This window comes from Gymnodraco acuticeps, unplaced genomic scaffold (assembly GCF_902827175.1).
Source record: "Gymnodraco acuticeps unplaced genomic scaffold, fGymAcu1.1, whole genome shotgun sequence".
Taxonomy (NCBI): domain Eukaryota; kingdom Metazoa; phylum Chordata; class Actinopteri; order Perciformes; family Bathydraconidae; genus Gymnodraco; species Gymnodraco acuticeps.
In genome coordinates, this window is record NW_022990258.1 from 113,076 (window position 1) to 129,994 (window position 16,919).

Genomic DNA, 16,919 nt, shown 5'->3' on the forward strand with positions numbered 1-16,919 from the left:
ATGAACGTCAATTGAACAGAGCCATTAGTGTAAGTTACTTTGTTTTCAGGCCTCTTTAAGTATAGTTGGTTTGGTTGATTCATTGTTTGCAAAGGCGAGATCTAAATGTAAATTACCTTAATGTTTGACAGCACACATCTGAAATAACCTGGGTAGGTAATCTAATTTAAATAAACTAGATTAGAGATTCAAACAAATCTGCAATTAGCACATAAATATATACTATTTCCATTTCCTTTCAGCTTTACAGTATGTCAATCATTTTACAATGTTTACAAGAGTTAGATCTTCACTCCTTAACATTCAAGTACACTTATTTGATACTATTCTTTTGTCCTCTCTTTAGTACATTTCTACATATAATATCATAGTGTTCTATTGTCTGTGTTACCATTAGCACTGATGTAAAGCCTTTAGTTCTTTGTGTGTCCTGTGCTGTTGAGACTGAACGGTTATTCATTGTAATTGCTAGTGTTGTCTACATCAGTGGTTCCCAGTGTTTTATGTTTTGAAAATAATTACACATACTTCCGTCGCAGACTGAAAACAAAAGAAAGGCTATCTGTTACAAAGGTTCCTTTCATTTGAACATAATGCAGTTTCAGGATTCTACATGTAAGTTGCTTTGGATAAAAGCATTAGCTAAATGCAATGCAATGTAAAACTGTACTGAGGCTAATTAAGCGTTTTCTTAACCATTCCATTTTGTCTGTCTGCTCTTAATTGTTTCTCTCCTCTCTTTTTCTTCTTCTATTTCTGCAGAGCTCTGATGGAAAACTATACATTCAACAGCCTCACTCTTCGGATGGAGGGGTTAAGGGTCACGGAAACTAACAAGTACCCTATCTTCTTATTCCTGCTCTTGGCTTACATGTTCATCCTCATTGCCAACGTGGGCATTTTGATACTGATATGGAAAGAGAGGAGCCTCCAGCAGCCGATGTACCTCCTCTTCTGTAACCTGTCGGTGAACGACGTTATGGGAAACTCTCTCCTTGTTCCCCGGGTGCTCTCAGACATCATGGTGCCGCCGTCTGAACGCTTCATTCACTACTATGAATGTCTGGTACAAGCGTTCACCACACACATGTTTGGCACCAACGCTCACACTGTGCTCATGGCTATGGCTTTTGACAGATATGTGGCCATCTGTCATCCATTGCGCTATGCGAGCATAATGACCGGCACAATGGTGATAAAGCTGACCGTTTCTGCCTGGGGAGTGGCTTTCGTTTTAGTGGCCATTCTGCTCGGTATGACCATACGGCTGAACCGGTGTCGGACTTTAATCACTAACCCTTACTGCGATAATGCCTCCATCTTCAAACTATCCTGTGAGAATGTGTATGCCAATAACGTGTACGGCCTCACCTTTACTGTAGTCCTGCTCACGGCCTCTATCGGCTGTGTAGTCCTCACCTATTTCAAAATCACAGCAGCTTGTTTGACCAGTAAGAGCAAGTCTTTGAACACCAAAGCCTTGAAGACCTGCAGCACTCATCTGTGCCTGTATCTCATGATGCTTGTCAGTGGGTTTGTCCTGATCATCCTCCATCGCTTCCCCCAGTACCCAGAGTACAGGAAGATAGTGGCCATTCTGTTTAACGTTGTTCCTGGCAGCCTGAACCCCCTCATCTACGGGCTGCAGTCCAAAGAAATACACAAGTGTTTGTCAAATATATTCCATTTTAAAAGAGTTAAACCCTCCATTTGATTAAAGTCATTTAAGTGAATATCTGATTATATTCTTCAATAATTGACCCGAACAATACCCATTAAATCTGCAAACGGTATGAATTGTACCAGATACTGTACACTTGATTCAAAGAGAAGCTGTTTTTTCCAAACATGTGAAAAGAGGGAGAGGTTAACCAAGTGCATGTATTTAAAGAGTCACCTAGTTCTGTTTTTTAAATGTTGACTTTGATATGTTAGTTTATTGTAATGTATATCCTTGCTGTTAACTCAGATACTGAACATTCTAATACATATTATATAAATTCACTTACATTTGATGTGTTAAACTTTTCCCAAAATCTGACTTTCTTTTGTCGTCTTACTTTAATGAAGATGTTTTGAATCGGTATCACTGTAAAATAAAATGTTCACAGTCATCTAAAGTCTGAGATTCATTTTTTAGAGTTTGATCTTTGGAGAATGTTTTTTAAGAAATGGTCTTTGGTGCATAAATAAGCACAGTTGGGGAAACTAGAAAAAGGTTCTGAGTTTGTCACTTAGTCAATAGTTGTGTGTTGTACATCTGAAGGCATTCATTTGACTATTACACTGCAAATTGACTTTCAAGCTTCGATGAATCTCAAGCTTTGGACTCAGGATAACTGGAAGCCTCCCACTTTTCCTTATCCGTTCTGCAGCCCAGCTCTAGTTCGTTATCGACATTTAGCTTCTTAATATGGAGGCTCAGTATGTTACTCAGAGTGAGATGAAGAAGTGAGGAAAATGGTCAGTTATGAGTAAATAAAACAGCTATGCAAGGCATCCCAAGAGAGTGACTAAAATATGTGAAGAATCATGGTATGAGATATTCAATTGGTGCATTTAGGCAAGGCAAGTTTATTGATATAGCACTTTTCAACACAAGGCAATTCAAAGTGCTTTACAAAAATGAAAGACATTAAGAAAATGGCATTTAAAATCAGTCATTAAAAAGAAAAGCTAATAAAATAAACATTAAAAGAAAAAATACATGGATCAAAGTTACAGTGCAGTCTAAGATGTGAATAGTTCAATTAAAAGCAGCGACATTTAGATTACAAAGTTAAAACACAGCATGATTTACATGAACTCCCAACCAACAAGCAGGATCACAGTAACCCATGAGGATTACGTAATGTTTCTTAGGTAGTGATCAAGGTTTCCCCCACAGGAAATAGGGCTGATAAAACAGACTCCATTGAGTTTATCCTTCAGAGGAGGCCTGAACAGGAAGGCCTGAACACTGCTGCACAGAGAGGTTGTTATTGTTGTTTTTCTGACTTTCATGAACGTCAATTGAACAGAGCCATTAGTGTAAGTTACTTTGTTTTCAGGCCTCTTTAAGTATAGTTGGTTTGGTTGATTCATTGTTTGCAAAGGCGAGATCTAAATGTAAATTACCTTAATGTTTGACAGCACACATCTGAAATAACCTGGGTAGGTAATCTAATTTAAATAAACTAGATTAGAGATTCAAACAAATCTGCAATTAGCACATAAATATATACTATTTCCATTTCCTTTCAGCTTTACAGTATGTCAATCATTTTACAATGTTTACAAGAGTTAGATCTTCACTCCTTAACATTCAAGTACACTTATTTGATACTATTCTTTTGTCCTCTCTTTAGTACATTTCTACATATAATATCATAGTGTTCTATTGTCTGTGTTACCATTAGCACTGATGTAAAGCCTTTAGTTCTTTGTGTGTCCTGTGCTGTTGAGACTGAACGGTTATTCATTGTAATTGCTAGTGTTGTCTACATCAGTGGTTCCCAGTGTTTTATGTTTTGAAAATAATTACACATACTTCCGTCGCAGACTGAAAACAAAAGAAAGGCTATCTGTTACAAAGGTTCATTTCATTTGAACATAATGCAGTTTCAGGATTCTACATGTAAGTTGCTTTGGATAAAAGCATTAGCTAAATGCAATGCAATGTAAAACTGTACTGAGGCTAATTAAGCGTTTTCTTAACCATTCCATTTTGTCTGTCTGCTCTTAATTGTTTCTCTCCTCTCTTTTTCTTCTTCTATTTCTGCAGAGCTCTGATGGAAAACTATACATTCAACAGCCTCACTCTTCGGATGGAGGGGTTAAGGGTCACGGAAACTAACAAGTACCCTATCTTCTTATTCCTGCTCTTGGCTTACATGTTCATCCTCATTGCCAACGTGGGCATTTTGATACTGATATGGAAAGAGAGGAGCCTCCAGCAGCCGATGTACCTCCTCTTCTGTAACCTGTCGGTGAACGACGTTATGGGAAACTCTCTCCTTGTTCCCCGGGTGCTCTCAGACATCATGGTGCCGCCGTCTGAACGCTTCATTCACTACTATGAATGTCTGGTACAAGCGTTCACCACACACATGTTTGGCACCAACGCTCACACTGTGCTCATGGCTATGGCTTTTGACAGATATGTGGCCATCTGTCATCCATTGCGCTATGCGAGCATAATGACCGGCACAATGGTGATAAAGCTGACCGTTTCTGCCTGGGGAGTGGCTTTCGTTTTAGTGGCCATTCTGCTCGGTATGACCATACGGCTGAACCGGTGTCGGACTTTAATCACTAACCCTTACTGCGATAATGCCTCCATCTTCAAACTATCCTGTGAGAATGTGTATGCCAATAACGTGTACGGCCTCACCTTTACTGTAGTCCTGCTCACGGCCTCTATCGGCTGTGTAGTCCTCACCTATTTCAAAATCACAGCAGCTTGTTTGACCAGTAAGAGCAAGTCTTTGAACACCAAAGCCTTGAAGACCTGCAGCACTCATCTGTGCCTGTATCTCATGATGCTTGTCAGTGGGTTTCTCCCCATCATCCTCCATCGCTTCCCCCAGTACCCAGAGTACAGGAAGATAGCGGCCATTCTGTTTCACGCTGTCCCTGGCAGCCTGAACCCCCTCATCTACGGGCTGCAGTCCAAAGAAATACACAAGTGTTTGTCAAATATATTCCATCTAAAAAAATTGAAACCGTGAATTTAATTCCGGATGTTTTTTCTAAACAGGAGTGATCTTCCCTTTGATGTTCGATAAAGACCATAATAGTAAACGTTAACTGTTAAAACTGCAGAAAGACGGATCGTTACCGTGCAGTTTGTCAAAGAGTAACATTTAAAAAGGAAGAAAGCCAATGACCAATGTTATGCACTCCAACAGTCATCTGGTTTGTGTCGATATGATCAAATGGAAGTTTGTTTGCTTTTATATATTGCCCTTACTTTGAAACTTTTAAAATGAATAATGTAAAATAAAGTTGATTGTGTATAAATTCCCATATATGCTGTTCATCTTTTGAAAATGTGTCTTTCACAAACAAGCTTTGGTTGGTAAAATTGTAAAATAAAATGTATAAAATCATCTGGTTGAGATTCCTATTTTAGAGTTGAATCTTTATTCCAACAAATTGCACACTACACTAATACATACAGTATGTTACATAACTTTGACCCCATACATAATAATAATAATAATTTGTGTTATTTATAGAAAGATATTTCAGAAACAGATTCAGAATTTGATTCATTGCAAGGTAGGTTTTCACAAACAAGGAATCCACATTGGAGTATGATGGCACAACTCTTCATACAGGTAGGCGGCAGTAGTTCGTATGCGTCACTCACCGTAAGGGCTTCACGGAGTGGACGCGTACACTTCGCACGAGTTAAAACGGGGCCCCGCGCGTGCGAGCAGACGACTGGACCCTTTCCCTTGGGGGGTGTCCACGAGGCGCTAAAAATAAGCGGGTGTGCTCGTTGCACTCGGGGCGCCCGGCAGATTGCCGTGGGGAAAAAGCGGGTCTGTGGCCCTTCTGGGGCAGAGCTGCATTTTTCCAAAGTCCCAACCAGACTCACGCTGTTCGCGCCAAGTCCACAGGGAGGCACAAGGCATCCACTTCGAAATACACCATGTCCATCAGTAGGGTTTGAAGCGGACGACCACTTCCAATACGCCGCCAGGATCCCGGGTATTTGAGGCGAACGTTTGGACAATGTCAAAATGTTTGAAGTCTTGCATAGGCTCCATATGGGTACAGGGACACATTGGGTCCTGGGGAATTCACCCACAAAGTGTGGGGGCCATGCCACGTTGACCCCATTAACACACTTGGGAGATATAAGTCCATGTCCACTTCACATACATTACTTAAATGCTGATCTCTGGTATGTTAAGTGAATTAAATACACAAGACGATGCAGAAATGTATTTAAAGTGCACATCCAAATAAAATACTTAACTGCAGGATCTCGGGTACACAAGACGATGCAGTTATGTATTTGAAGTGGACAGGGCCATATTTCAACATTGCTACCGGCCAGCAAGCTGATACTTGAACTGTGTCATGCCTCCAGCCCATGGATTGAGTGTGTCGATCTTGGAGATGATTGGAGAAACTTTAAGTTTTTGACCTTTTCAAACTCATCTCTGAAGAAAAACAGGTCAAAATTAAAGTGGCTCCGATTTGCATGACAGTTGGTGTACTGAGGAAAGTGGCCTCACAGATAACTAATTCAAAGTGACGTGCATGTAGCTCTTGGCATCTTTGCATTATGACCTTCTACATTTCAAATACCACAGGTTGTGTAGTGATGTATTTGAGGAACTATCGACATCGCATACCTGAGGTCGTGCAGTAAAGTATTTGACGTGCATAGTACGTCAAATATATAACTGCAGTTTAGTGGTGGTGACGTGAAGCTTTTTACTACTAAAGTGGTGTTAATATGTGGAGATTATCCTGCTGAACTAAATGTGTAAAGTTTGGACTCCAAGCAATTAAACTAAAGAGTTTATGGTCTTTAATTAGGACATTAAAAACATTTGAAGCATCCACATGTTACTTTGGCAACACGGACAATTAGCCCGTGTTTATGATGCTTTTCTTTCCAGGTGTTTTCTTTTAACCACATAGGTAACTTAAAATTGGTCCCTTTGGTATTCTTTTGCTGTCCTGTGTACAATTTATGTTTTTAATGAAAGGGATGTTGTGTCACTTTGTGTAATTAAGGTTGGTTGTTTTCACAATTATCTCTGTTATCATCAGAAAAAGCTCAGTTGCTTTTGAAAAAGGAAAAAACGTGGATGTGGATAAAAGTCTGCTGACTGAACCCGACTGAGAAGAGCCACGTTGGATGTTTAGCTCTCAGGTAATATCTCCATGCTTTTAAAAAACAGAGTTAAAGAATTGGTGTTTTGTTAAAGCTTTCTGATGCTTTGAATACTATTTATTTGCTCTTAATTTTAACCTGGTGAAGTCACGTTCAAAACTTGTATTGTATTAGTATTTGTAATCATTGTGCACTTGTTGTCTCTTGGCAGTATTAGTGTCTGCGTCCACCGCCTGTTGTTCTGTCTGCTGAGGAGAGATGGAGCTTTTCCTGTTTGATATTTCTCCTGAAAGCCCCAGAGGTCTGTAAGAGTTTCTGTGCTTTGCATTCATTAAGCTGATCAATGTTATCGCTTAGAAGACAATGGGTGAGCAATTATGGCACAATTACAAAGGAGTGACCAAATAGATTGTTTGTGTATTTGTATGTCAAAGCTTGAAGGCATTAACTCACAATTTATGATTCAAAGTGAAATCAGGATGTTTAGTTGTTTAAATCTACATGACTTTAGAGCAAACAAAAATTACTTTTTCTCATATTCAGATTTATTAAAAACACGATTAATTCTGTACGACGTTGTCAACCTTTCAGTTTTTTACGTGTGGAACTTACGCTTATATATACTGCTAATCTATTCACCCACATTCTTTACAAACATTGAATTAATATGTTGAGGTTGTAGAAATCTGCAGTGATGGACATTAGTACGTTTATTTACTCAAGTAGAAATACCTCAAGTTGTCTTTGAGTTCCTGCTACTTCCTATACGTTTACTTCACCACAATTCAGAGGGAAATATTGTACTTTATACTCAGCCTTATTTATTCGATAACTTTAGTTACTTTAAAGATTCTGGACAATAGCACTAAAAAGTAGTCACTAATAACTGATAATGTATTGTCCTATAAATGTGTTTTAAAATGGGCCATTGTGCAGAATGAGTACTTTTACTTTTAGTACTTTAAATATATTTTGATGGTAATACTTTCGTACTTTAAAGACTTTTGATTGCAGGGCTTTATATACATTGTGTTCTTAGTACTTTAACTACTAACTGGGTACTTGTTCATCAGAGACAGGGGGTTCATACCAGGCATTTGGAGCATTTTAAATGTGTATTTTTTTACTATTATAAGTGTTTTCATTGTCTTAGTGTTTTTATATTTAGTGCACCGTAACCTATTTGTAAATCTGCATGAATAACAATGATATACATGCTATAAACCAGTAATCACTAACGCCTCTCTTCCCTGTCTCCCTCCATCCCCAGAGTCTTTCCTGCCGTTGTCGACCAATCACAGGTCGGGGTCTGTTAACGTCACCTGGGAGCCCGATGTCACTTTCTTCATCCAGGGCCTCGCCAGCCTGGGAGAGAAAAAGATGATCCTGTTTGTGATCCTGCTTCTGGGTTACATTATCATCCTGGGAGGAAACAGCATGATCATCTTTGTGGTACAAAACTAAATCTCTTTATCGGTCAGGGTCTGTTGTTCAGTCATGCCGTTACATGTAAACGTCTGCTCTGCCTTGATCTGACATAAAGCGGTAAAAACTGTGAATAAAGCAGTAACTAATGGTGAAAATGGTAAAAATGTAGCTTAAACCTGTTTAAAAATAACATTTATCACAGCTTCTGGCAGGCTGATGCAAGATGATACGGCACATTTGGGTTCCTGTTTACACAGTACAGTATCTCTGCCTCAGTCTGACCTGAAGTCTTGGTTTCGTAAGAACTGCCATTTTTCTCCTGCAGGCGTTGACAGATTCGAAGCTCAGCTCTCCGATGTACTTCTTCCTCTCCAACCTCTCCTTTGTGGACATCGTCTACACCACCACCACCATCCCCAACATGCTGTCCGGCCTCCTGACACACGTTCAAACCATTTCGGTCCCCGGCTGCTTCCTGCAGATGTATTTCTTCATCCAGTTAGCCGTTACCGGCCGTGCCATCCTGACCGTCATGGCGTACGACCGCTACGTAGCCATCTGCAACCCTCTGCGCTACACGGCCATCATGACGCGACCCGTGAGGCTAATCCTCATCACGGGAGCCTGGAGCTTCGGCGCCTTCTGCACGCTGCCGTCCGCCGTTATGGGGTGGCAGCGGTCTTACTGCGGCCCGTACGTGGTGAGACACAGCTGGTGTGACCCGTCGTCCGTACGCCGGCTGGTGTGCGGTGACACGTCGGTGGATAACATCGTGTCGCTTTCCTTTGCCATGGTGTCGCTCCTGACCACAGGAGTCCTCATCCTCACCTCCTACGTCCTGATCGGTGTTTCCATGTCCAGGATGGGCGTGGCTCAGAGGCTGAAGGCTGTTGGGACGTGTGCCGCCCATCTGATCGTGGTGTCCATCTCTTACGGTTCGGCCTCATTTGTATACATCTCCTACCGGGTGGGGAACTTTTCACCAGAGGTAGGTGATGACACCTCAGTGTTTCCGTTAAACATTAAAAAAAAGTAGAATTCCGTCAAATTCAAATCTCTCCGGTCATATTTCATTTTATTTTTATCTTTGATTTCATCTTTAACTTTATTAATCTCTAATCTGTGTGAATCTGTGTTGTCCTGTTTTTCATTCTTACCCTGTTGCTGTTAAACTACTGAACTTCCCCACGGAGATTAATGAAGGTTCATCTTATCTTATTTTATCTTATCTTAAAATAATTTGCCATAAGCACAATTTAAAGTGTACTAAAAGTAGTCTAAACAGAGGAGTCAGCACTAGCCCGGCTTAATATAAAATAAATCGACCTGCCTTTGATGATACCTTCCTTTATATAGCTTTCTTCATCACTTTTGTGTTCACAAATAACGATCCATCACCAAACTGTGCTGTCGTGAAGGGAAACTTCATTTTTGGCAGATGACATTTGGTTTTAAATGTTGATTTAAAGTAATCCTGGAAATAAATTCAGTTTTGTTGAATAGGAAATCAATAATCCATAATCAACCTGCCGCGATAGTGCGTAGAAATGCTTTCTCTCCTTGTGTGATAATGTGTTTAATAAAACATGACATCTGATGTTGATCCAGGTGCGTATCATTGTGTCCGTGCTGTACTCCGCCCTGACTCCGTTCCTGAACCCGATGATCTACAGTCTGAGGAACAAGGAGCTGCAAGACTCCATCCGGAGGTCTCTGAGCAGCTTCAGACCTGCTGCCGTGTCCCCCAGAAAGGACGTCTCCACAGTGTCCTGACAGGAAGTCTATCCAAAACAAACATGAGTAGTACCCGAGCGAAGTAGAAATACCTCAAATTGTTTTTGAGTTCCTGCTGCTACCTACACTTTTACTTCACCACAATTCAGAGGGAAATGTTGATTCAGGACAATAGCACTAAAAAGGAATCACTAATAATTGATTATGCATTGTTCAATATATGTGTTTTAAAATGGGCCATTGTGCAGAATAAGTACTTTTACTTTTAGTACTTTAAATACATTTTGATGTGAATACTTTTGTACTTCTTCTCAAGAACTGAGTACTTGTTCATCAGAGACAGGGGTTCATATTTAGTGCATGGCCGATATGATTTCTATGTTTTCTCGCCCCCAACTCGTCAACCACGCATCAAACTATGACTCTCTAGTTTTGGACGCACAGTTTTTCCTGTATAGCCGTTGTTAATGGAGTAGTGCTGGATTCTGGAATGAGTCGAACAACCAGGGTAAAAGTTGTCTTGAATAAAAAAAACAGTGTTTCGATATTGTTTTTTTAAATCAGTGTGTAGTAATGGCTCCTTGTCCTGTTTCATATCTCTGGGAGTTCCAATAAAGAGTCAAATCACCTCTAAACGTTTCAAATGGTGAATCTAAGTATGTAGTGTCTCTACTTTGACATGTCTCCATGCTTTAATGTTCAAAAAGCTCTTTACTTTTCTCATACTGCCTGTGCTGCACAGGGTTTTTAGTCTTTGCAGACCATGCACACAAACCAATAGAACACACTACAGGAGAGGGAACACCACAGCAAGCAGAATAGGGCCTCTTTAAGCATCACTTACAACCTGTGAGACTGATGGCTATGTACAAAATAATTGACATATTTGAACCACTCTTTATTCAAACGAAAGTATGCAACAAAACGAAATACAGTATAATAAATCTCCCATCTGAATATAAAGTTACAACATTCCTTATAAAGCTTACATTGGAAATGTAAAATATATTAAACTGAGGATTTACAGTACTTAATAATAGTGAAAAATATCTTAATGTGTCTAGCAAGAAGATAAAATATATATACACTGAACAAAAATATAAACGCAACACTTTTGTTTTTGCTCCCATGTTTCATGAGATGAACTCAAAGATCTAAAATATTTTCTATAAACACAAATAACCATTTCTCTCAAATATTGTTCACAAATCTAAAAAAATCTGTGACAGTGAGCACTTCTCCTTTGCCGAGATAATCCATCCCACCTCACAGGTGTGGCATATCAAGATGCTGATTAGACAGCATGATTATTGCACAGGTGTGCCTTAGGCTGGCCACAATAAAAGGCCACTCTGAAACGTGCATTTTTGCTTTATTGGGGGGGTCTGGGGGGGTCCGCAAACCAGTCAGTATCTGGTGTGAGAGGTAGGATTAGGGTTAGGGTTAGGGGTAGGGGTAGGGTTAGGGTTAGGGGTAGGGGTAGGGTAATGTTGTGAATCGAGTGGCCTGTGTTCGTCGTCCATAACATATTTCTGCCCATACCATAACCCCACCACCACCATGGGCCACTCGATTCACAACATTACCCTACCCCTAACCCTACCCCTAACCCTACCCCTACCCCTACCCCTACCCCTACCCCTCACACCAGATACTGACTGGTTTTCAGACCCCCCCAGACCCCCCCAATAAAGCAAAACTGTACATTTCAGAGTGGCCTTTTATTGTGGCCAGCCTAAGGCACACCTGTGCAATAATCATGCTGTCTGTGAGGTGGGATGGATTATCTCGGCAAAGGAGAAGTGCTCACTATCACAGATTTTGAAAAGTGTTGCGTTTATATTTTTGTTCAGTATAAGTAATGCAATTAATTAATTTGCAAATGATTAATTTACTCAATGGTACAGTGTCCTTGGATGTCATGAAAGGCGTCCTTAAATAAAATGTATTATTATTATTATGTATTAGTCCTGCAGCGGGAAAATGTATAACGTTACTGCAAAAGTGACATAGCAGGTTAAAGGGCAAGCAATGGTAAGTAGTTATTGCAGTTAAATATAGAGAAAAAGCACACGTTGGAGATAAAAGTAAGTACCCATCTATGGCTGAAAAATGAGTGGCAGCATTTAAATATGTAAGTGTACATATTAAGGTTTGAGATAAAATGTATTGCACATAAAAATCATTACAGTCATTGCACAGCACAACTGCCCAAAAAAGTGTATATATTGCACATTACAGGTTGAAAATGTTCTAAATTTGAATTATTCTCAGAAAAATTTACCCATTTCTAATTTCTTCCAAAAATCAGTTTGTCCTGAAAGTTTGACTTTTTTTCTAAAAATGCAAAATAAAAAAGTTGAATTCATCAAAGAAAATCTTTTGATTGTTAATGTTGGGGATGAACGTGCATCTATCTCAGGGTACTTGACTCGTATAAGGAGAGGTTTGAACATTCATCAGTTATTTATGAAAGCTTTTTACATCCTTAACGCTGTTGAAAATGAGTAGCAGCATTTAAATATGGAAGTGTACATGTTAAGGTTCGAGACACTTAAAAAATGATGTATTGCACATAAATATAAGTATGGTTATTGCACAGTACAGGTTGAAGACGTTCTAAATTTGAATTTCAAACCGATTTCTAATTTATTCCAAAAATATGTTTGTTCTGTAAACTTTTTCTGAAAATGCAAAATAAAAAGTAGAATTCATCAACTAAAATCTTTAAATGTTTAATGTTGTGGATGAATGTGCTCTCAGGGTACTTGACTCGTATAAGGAGGCGTCTGAACATTCATCAGTTATTTATGAAAGCTTTTCCCATCCTTAACTCTGTTCCTGTGAAACACGCTGAAGATCTTCAGTCGGAGCTCTTTGCACTGCAGCCCGTAGATGACGGGGTTCACGAGGGGAGGGATGACGAAGAACAAGATGGACGCCACCTTCCCGCTGTCCGCCCACTCCGGCCGCCGGTGCATGATCATGGGCATGAAGGACATGGTCAACATGATGACGTACACGGCCAGGTGAGTGCCGCAGGTCTGAAGCGCCTTGCTGTTCGGAGTCTTGTTCCTCCCCGTCAGACACACTAAAGCGATCCTCAGGTAGGTGAGTGTGACGCTGCACATGGAGGATCCCAGGATCACCACCGCGCTGCCCAGCCCGTAGATGTGGTTGTAGAGCAGGCTCTCGCAGGACAGCTTGAACAAGGAGGCGTTGTCGCAGAACGGGTTGACGATAACCCGCCGGCAGCGAGACAGACGGATGCTCAGCCACATCAGGATGGCCACGGAGATGAATGCCGTGAGCCAGGCACCCGCCGACAGCCTCACGACCATCCGGAGCGTCATGATGGTGGCGTAGCGCAGAGGGTTGCAGATGGCCACGTAGCGATCAAACGCCATGATCATGAGCACGGAGTGGGAGGTGCCCGCGTGGAAGTGGGCGGCGAAGGCTTGGACCACACAGTCGATGTAGTTAATGGATCGCTCTGAGATGGGAGTGAAAGCATCACTCAGGATCCTCGGGATGATGGCAGAGGCCCCGAACGCATCGTTAATGCTCATGTTGCAGAACAGCAGGTACATGGGCTGGTGCAGGCTGCGCTCCGTGCTGATCAGAACCGCCAGCCCGATGTTGGACACCATGATGAAGAAGTAGATGAGGAGGAGGAGGATGAAGGCCGGGATGGAGGACTGAGGCGTGACCTTTAACCCCTCAAACAGTATAATGTCCAGGTCCCCAGTTTGGTTCTCCATCCTGCAGAGAGACGGGTTATTAATGGTGATGCAGTTTCAACCTAAAACAGAGCAAAATAAGTCATCAGGAATATTTCAGAATAAAAAATATTATTTATTTACTTTGTCAGAAATATATTGATTCTTCTGGGCAACATAACAAAACTAACCGCATATAAGCTTTAAATGACGCTGAACCCCAGTGCACATAGAAAACCCATAACCCTAACCCATGTATTAGCCAGGGGTTCCCAAACGTTGCCATGCCAAGGACCCCATATAGCATGATCCTCTGGCGGGGACCCCCCTGTTGCAATTTATTTTTAAATGATGAGTACATTATGATGGAGAATATGACAAATGAATCATACAGCTTAATACATTTTCTTAATATATATTTGTATTAATAATTAATAATTAGTTATTCTTCTAAAATGTTTTTGTATTTATCTTTTGTTTGTCATTCATTACATTCATTGTGTCTTCTGTTATGAACATTCTTAACACAATATTAAACAGTAATATCAACAGTAAAGTATTTTTAAAGTGATTTATGTCTTTATAATATTATATAATTTTTAACAGTAATATGAACAATTAACATATATTTTTAGCATTTTTGAAAGCTACTTATGCCTTAATACTATTATATATAATATTCAACAGTAATATTAACAATAGACATATTTATATTCATATATATAAACATCAATATTTGCTACATCCGTGCTCTCATCCGGCTGCAGAGCGAAACATTCACTCGCTCTCACTTGCTCCAAAAGCTGAGCAGATACTCAGTTTCACTCTCAGCAGCGGCAGCTCGATTCTGATTGGCTTGAAGGCGGTCGTGTGATTTTAAAAAATATATATATATTAATAAATAAAAAATATTAAAAGATTGGCATCAAAGGACACATAGACTGATAGATATGCAGTTATTAATAACATCTAAAAAAATAAAAATGTAACTTTAAAAAAAAAAGATTCCTCTTTCCCTCAAACTTTGCGTGACCCCCCTGGCGCCCCCTGGCGGCCCCCCGGGGGGTCGGGGCCCCCACTTTGAAACGCACTGTATTAGGTAATTACACTTATACACTTACGCTTGTCCATGTTTATATGTTTTATTTTACAATTATACAACGATAAACTACCTGAAAGTTCATATTTAATCTCAACAATTCCACTTAAATGATGAAATACAAAATACCAACAAATATTCACATTTTTCCAACTTTGAGTTCAGACGCTTAATTTCTCTTGAAATATTAGTTTCATTCAAAGAGAAATAATGAATATGAAATAAGATTAACTTTATTAATCCCAAATTGGGTTAATGGGTCATGTTTTCGTTTCATACGTTGAACATTGCAAACTTGAATAAATCATTTAAATTATATATTTGTGTCCGGCTACTATACATCGTTCTTAATGTGATGTATAGTAACTTTGATAGCTGTCCATACCTTCAGCCTACAAGAAAAACACAAGTTGTTTATTCACAGCCCGAACGCTCATCGAGATGACTGGATCATCTGTGACAAGTTGTGATCAGCTCCGATTAAATAGTGATATAGCTGTTCTGGATTAACAACGTGTCACGTTTTCTGAATTGACCAATCAGAATCGAGTATTCAACTAAACCATGCAAACCATATCTGTAGATTATTTGACAAATAAAACACTGTTGACGGGCTAAATTACAGCGAACACAATATATTATCCACATTAAGTGTGCAAGAACGGCATATTATATTAAATATCAATGTAAAACAGTGATAAGTTATAAGTCCAGTGAACACAGAGACGCTATGGACTTCCTCTATCTATTTCTGAACACGTCAGTAAAGACATCGCACTCTAACGTCTCATAATACTTTAAATGTAAAATCAGAGTCAGAAAACCAATGTATTTCACTCTAACCGGCCGTCACACTGACACCACGTTTATAACAAAATACAAATATTAAAATCAAAGAAGATCATGAAGTGTCTTGCATGTCTAACATTTCTCCACATTTCATTATTTTTTATTGTTAATTGTTGATTCCACTTTTTAAGTATTTGTATTTTATTTTAATGTTGAACACACTGGTCCTGTAAGAAAATCATTTCTCAAATTGGGATTAATAAAATATATATCTATCTATTTTAAGAAGGATTTTCATTTGATTTTCAAAAATGTTTAATCTGGAGAAAACAAGTATCTGTTAGTTTTCACCTTTGTTTGCATCCAACATAAACCTAGAACCATCTGCAATATAGCCTCTGAATATTTTGAAGCTGAAACCCTTTAGCTTTTGTACACAGGTCCTAAAATCTCTCAAAACTCACTTTTTCACTCTAGCTTTCAAACTCTCTCAACAAACCCCCCTTTTTCTCCACAATTGGATTTTTTTGTTTCGTTTGTTTTGTTTCTGTTCTGATTCTATGTCAAGCTCTAGGAAAAGCACTTTACAAATCCCATGTATTATTATTATTATTATTATCATTATACCAGCTAGAAATGGCTAAAACCGTATCTTTTGAGCTTTGAAATTACTTTAATTAAGTTTTTGCAGTAACCTCATTTAGTTTTTTCACTAGACTAGTTCATTATTACATTTTAAATATCTTGCCCACTAAACCTCAAATTCTTTAACTCTGCTGCATTATTATCACCAAGTCACAGATGGTGTTTCAACAAATCACAACAAACCAGATAACAGTTGTAAAAAGTGATTTGTCTGCAGACAGAAAAACATTTAGATTTGACATATTTTCCATCAAGTTAGAAATCACAACGCTAAACATCTGCAGTTTCAACAAAAGCATTTAAACAGTGAAGACATCAGTGTGTGTGGTTGGTGTGTGTGTGTGTGTGTGTGTGTGTGTGTGTGGTTGGTGTGTGTGTGTGTGTGTGTGTGTGTGCGTGTGTGTGGTTGGTGTGTGTGTGTGTGTGTGTGTGTGTGTGTGTCAGGCTTACCGCTGCTGTCGTGAACCTTCTCCTGACAGACCGCTGTTGGGCTGACACTCAGCTTTTATAAGCCGACGGACCAGACGGAAAGCTGCGTCTCTTTTTAGCGGCTAGATCTCCATGGTAACTGATGCTGAACGGCAAACCTCAGGACCAGGTTAGGTTGCAGGCTAAGAGATCAACTCAGTGAAAGCACCGCCTGCTGACCAATCAGAGCTCAGTGTGC

At 39.6% G+C, this 16,919-nt stretch overlaps 4 protein-coding genes across 4 annotated transcripts; 3 read left to right on the forward strand and 1 right to left on the reverse strand.

The window, feature by feature from the left end:
* The first annotated feature begins 769 nt into the window (after positions 1–769).
* On the forward strand, positions 770–2,386 carry LOC117549065 (putative olfactory receptor 52L2). Its single transcript, XM_034220655.1, has 3 exons — positions 770–1,121; positions 1,251–1,667; positions 2,376–2,386. The coding sequence occupies exons 1-3, from the start codon at positions 770–772 to the stop codon at positions 2,384–2,386; spliced, it is 780 nt and encodes a 259-aa protein (XP_034076546.1).
* A 1,384-nt stretch (positions 2,387–3,770) lies between these two features.
* Positions 3,771–4,709, forward strand: LOC117549066 (putative olfactory receptor 52L2). The gene is made up of 2 exons (XM_034220656.1): positions 3,771–4,122; positions 4,252–4,709. Exons 1-2 carry the CDS (start codon positions 3,771–3,773, stop codon positions 4,707–4,709), a joined length of 810 nt encoding a protein of 269 aa, XP_034076547.1.
* Positions 4,710–7,096: 2,387 nt separating this feature from the next.
* Positions 7,097–10,039, forward strand: or101-1 (odorant receptor, family B, subfamily 101, member 1). Its single transcript, XM_034220658.1, has 4 exons — positions 7,097–7,139; positions 8,109–8,290; positions 8,592–9,254; positions 9,875–10,039. The coding sequence occupies exons 1-4, from the start codon at positions 7,097–7,099 to the stop codon at positions 10,037–10,039; spliced, it is 1,053 nt and encodes a 350-aa protein (XP_034076549.1).
* Positions 10,040–12,804: 2,765 nt separating this feature from the next.
* Positions 12,805–13,761, reverse strand: LOC117549068 (olfactory receptor 5B17-like). The gene has a single exon (XM_034220659.1). The coding sequence runs from the start codon at positions 13,759–13,761 to the stop codon at positions 12,805–12,807; it is 957 nt and encodes a 318-aa protein (XP_034076550.1).
* Between the last annotated feature and the right edge of the window lie 3,158 nt (positions 13,762–16,919).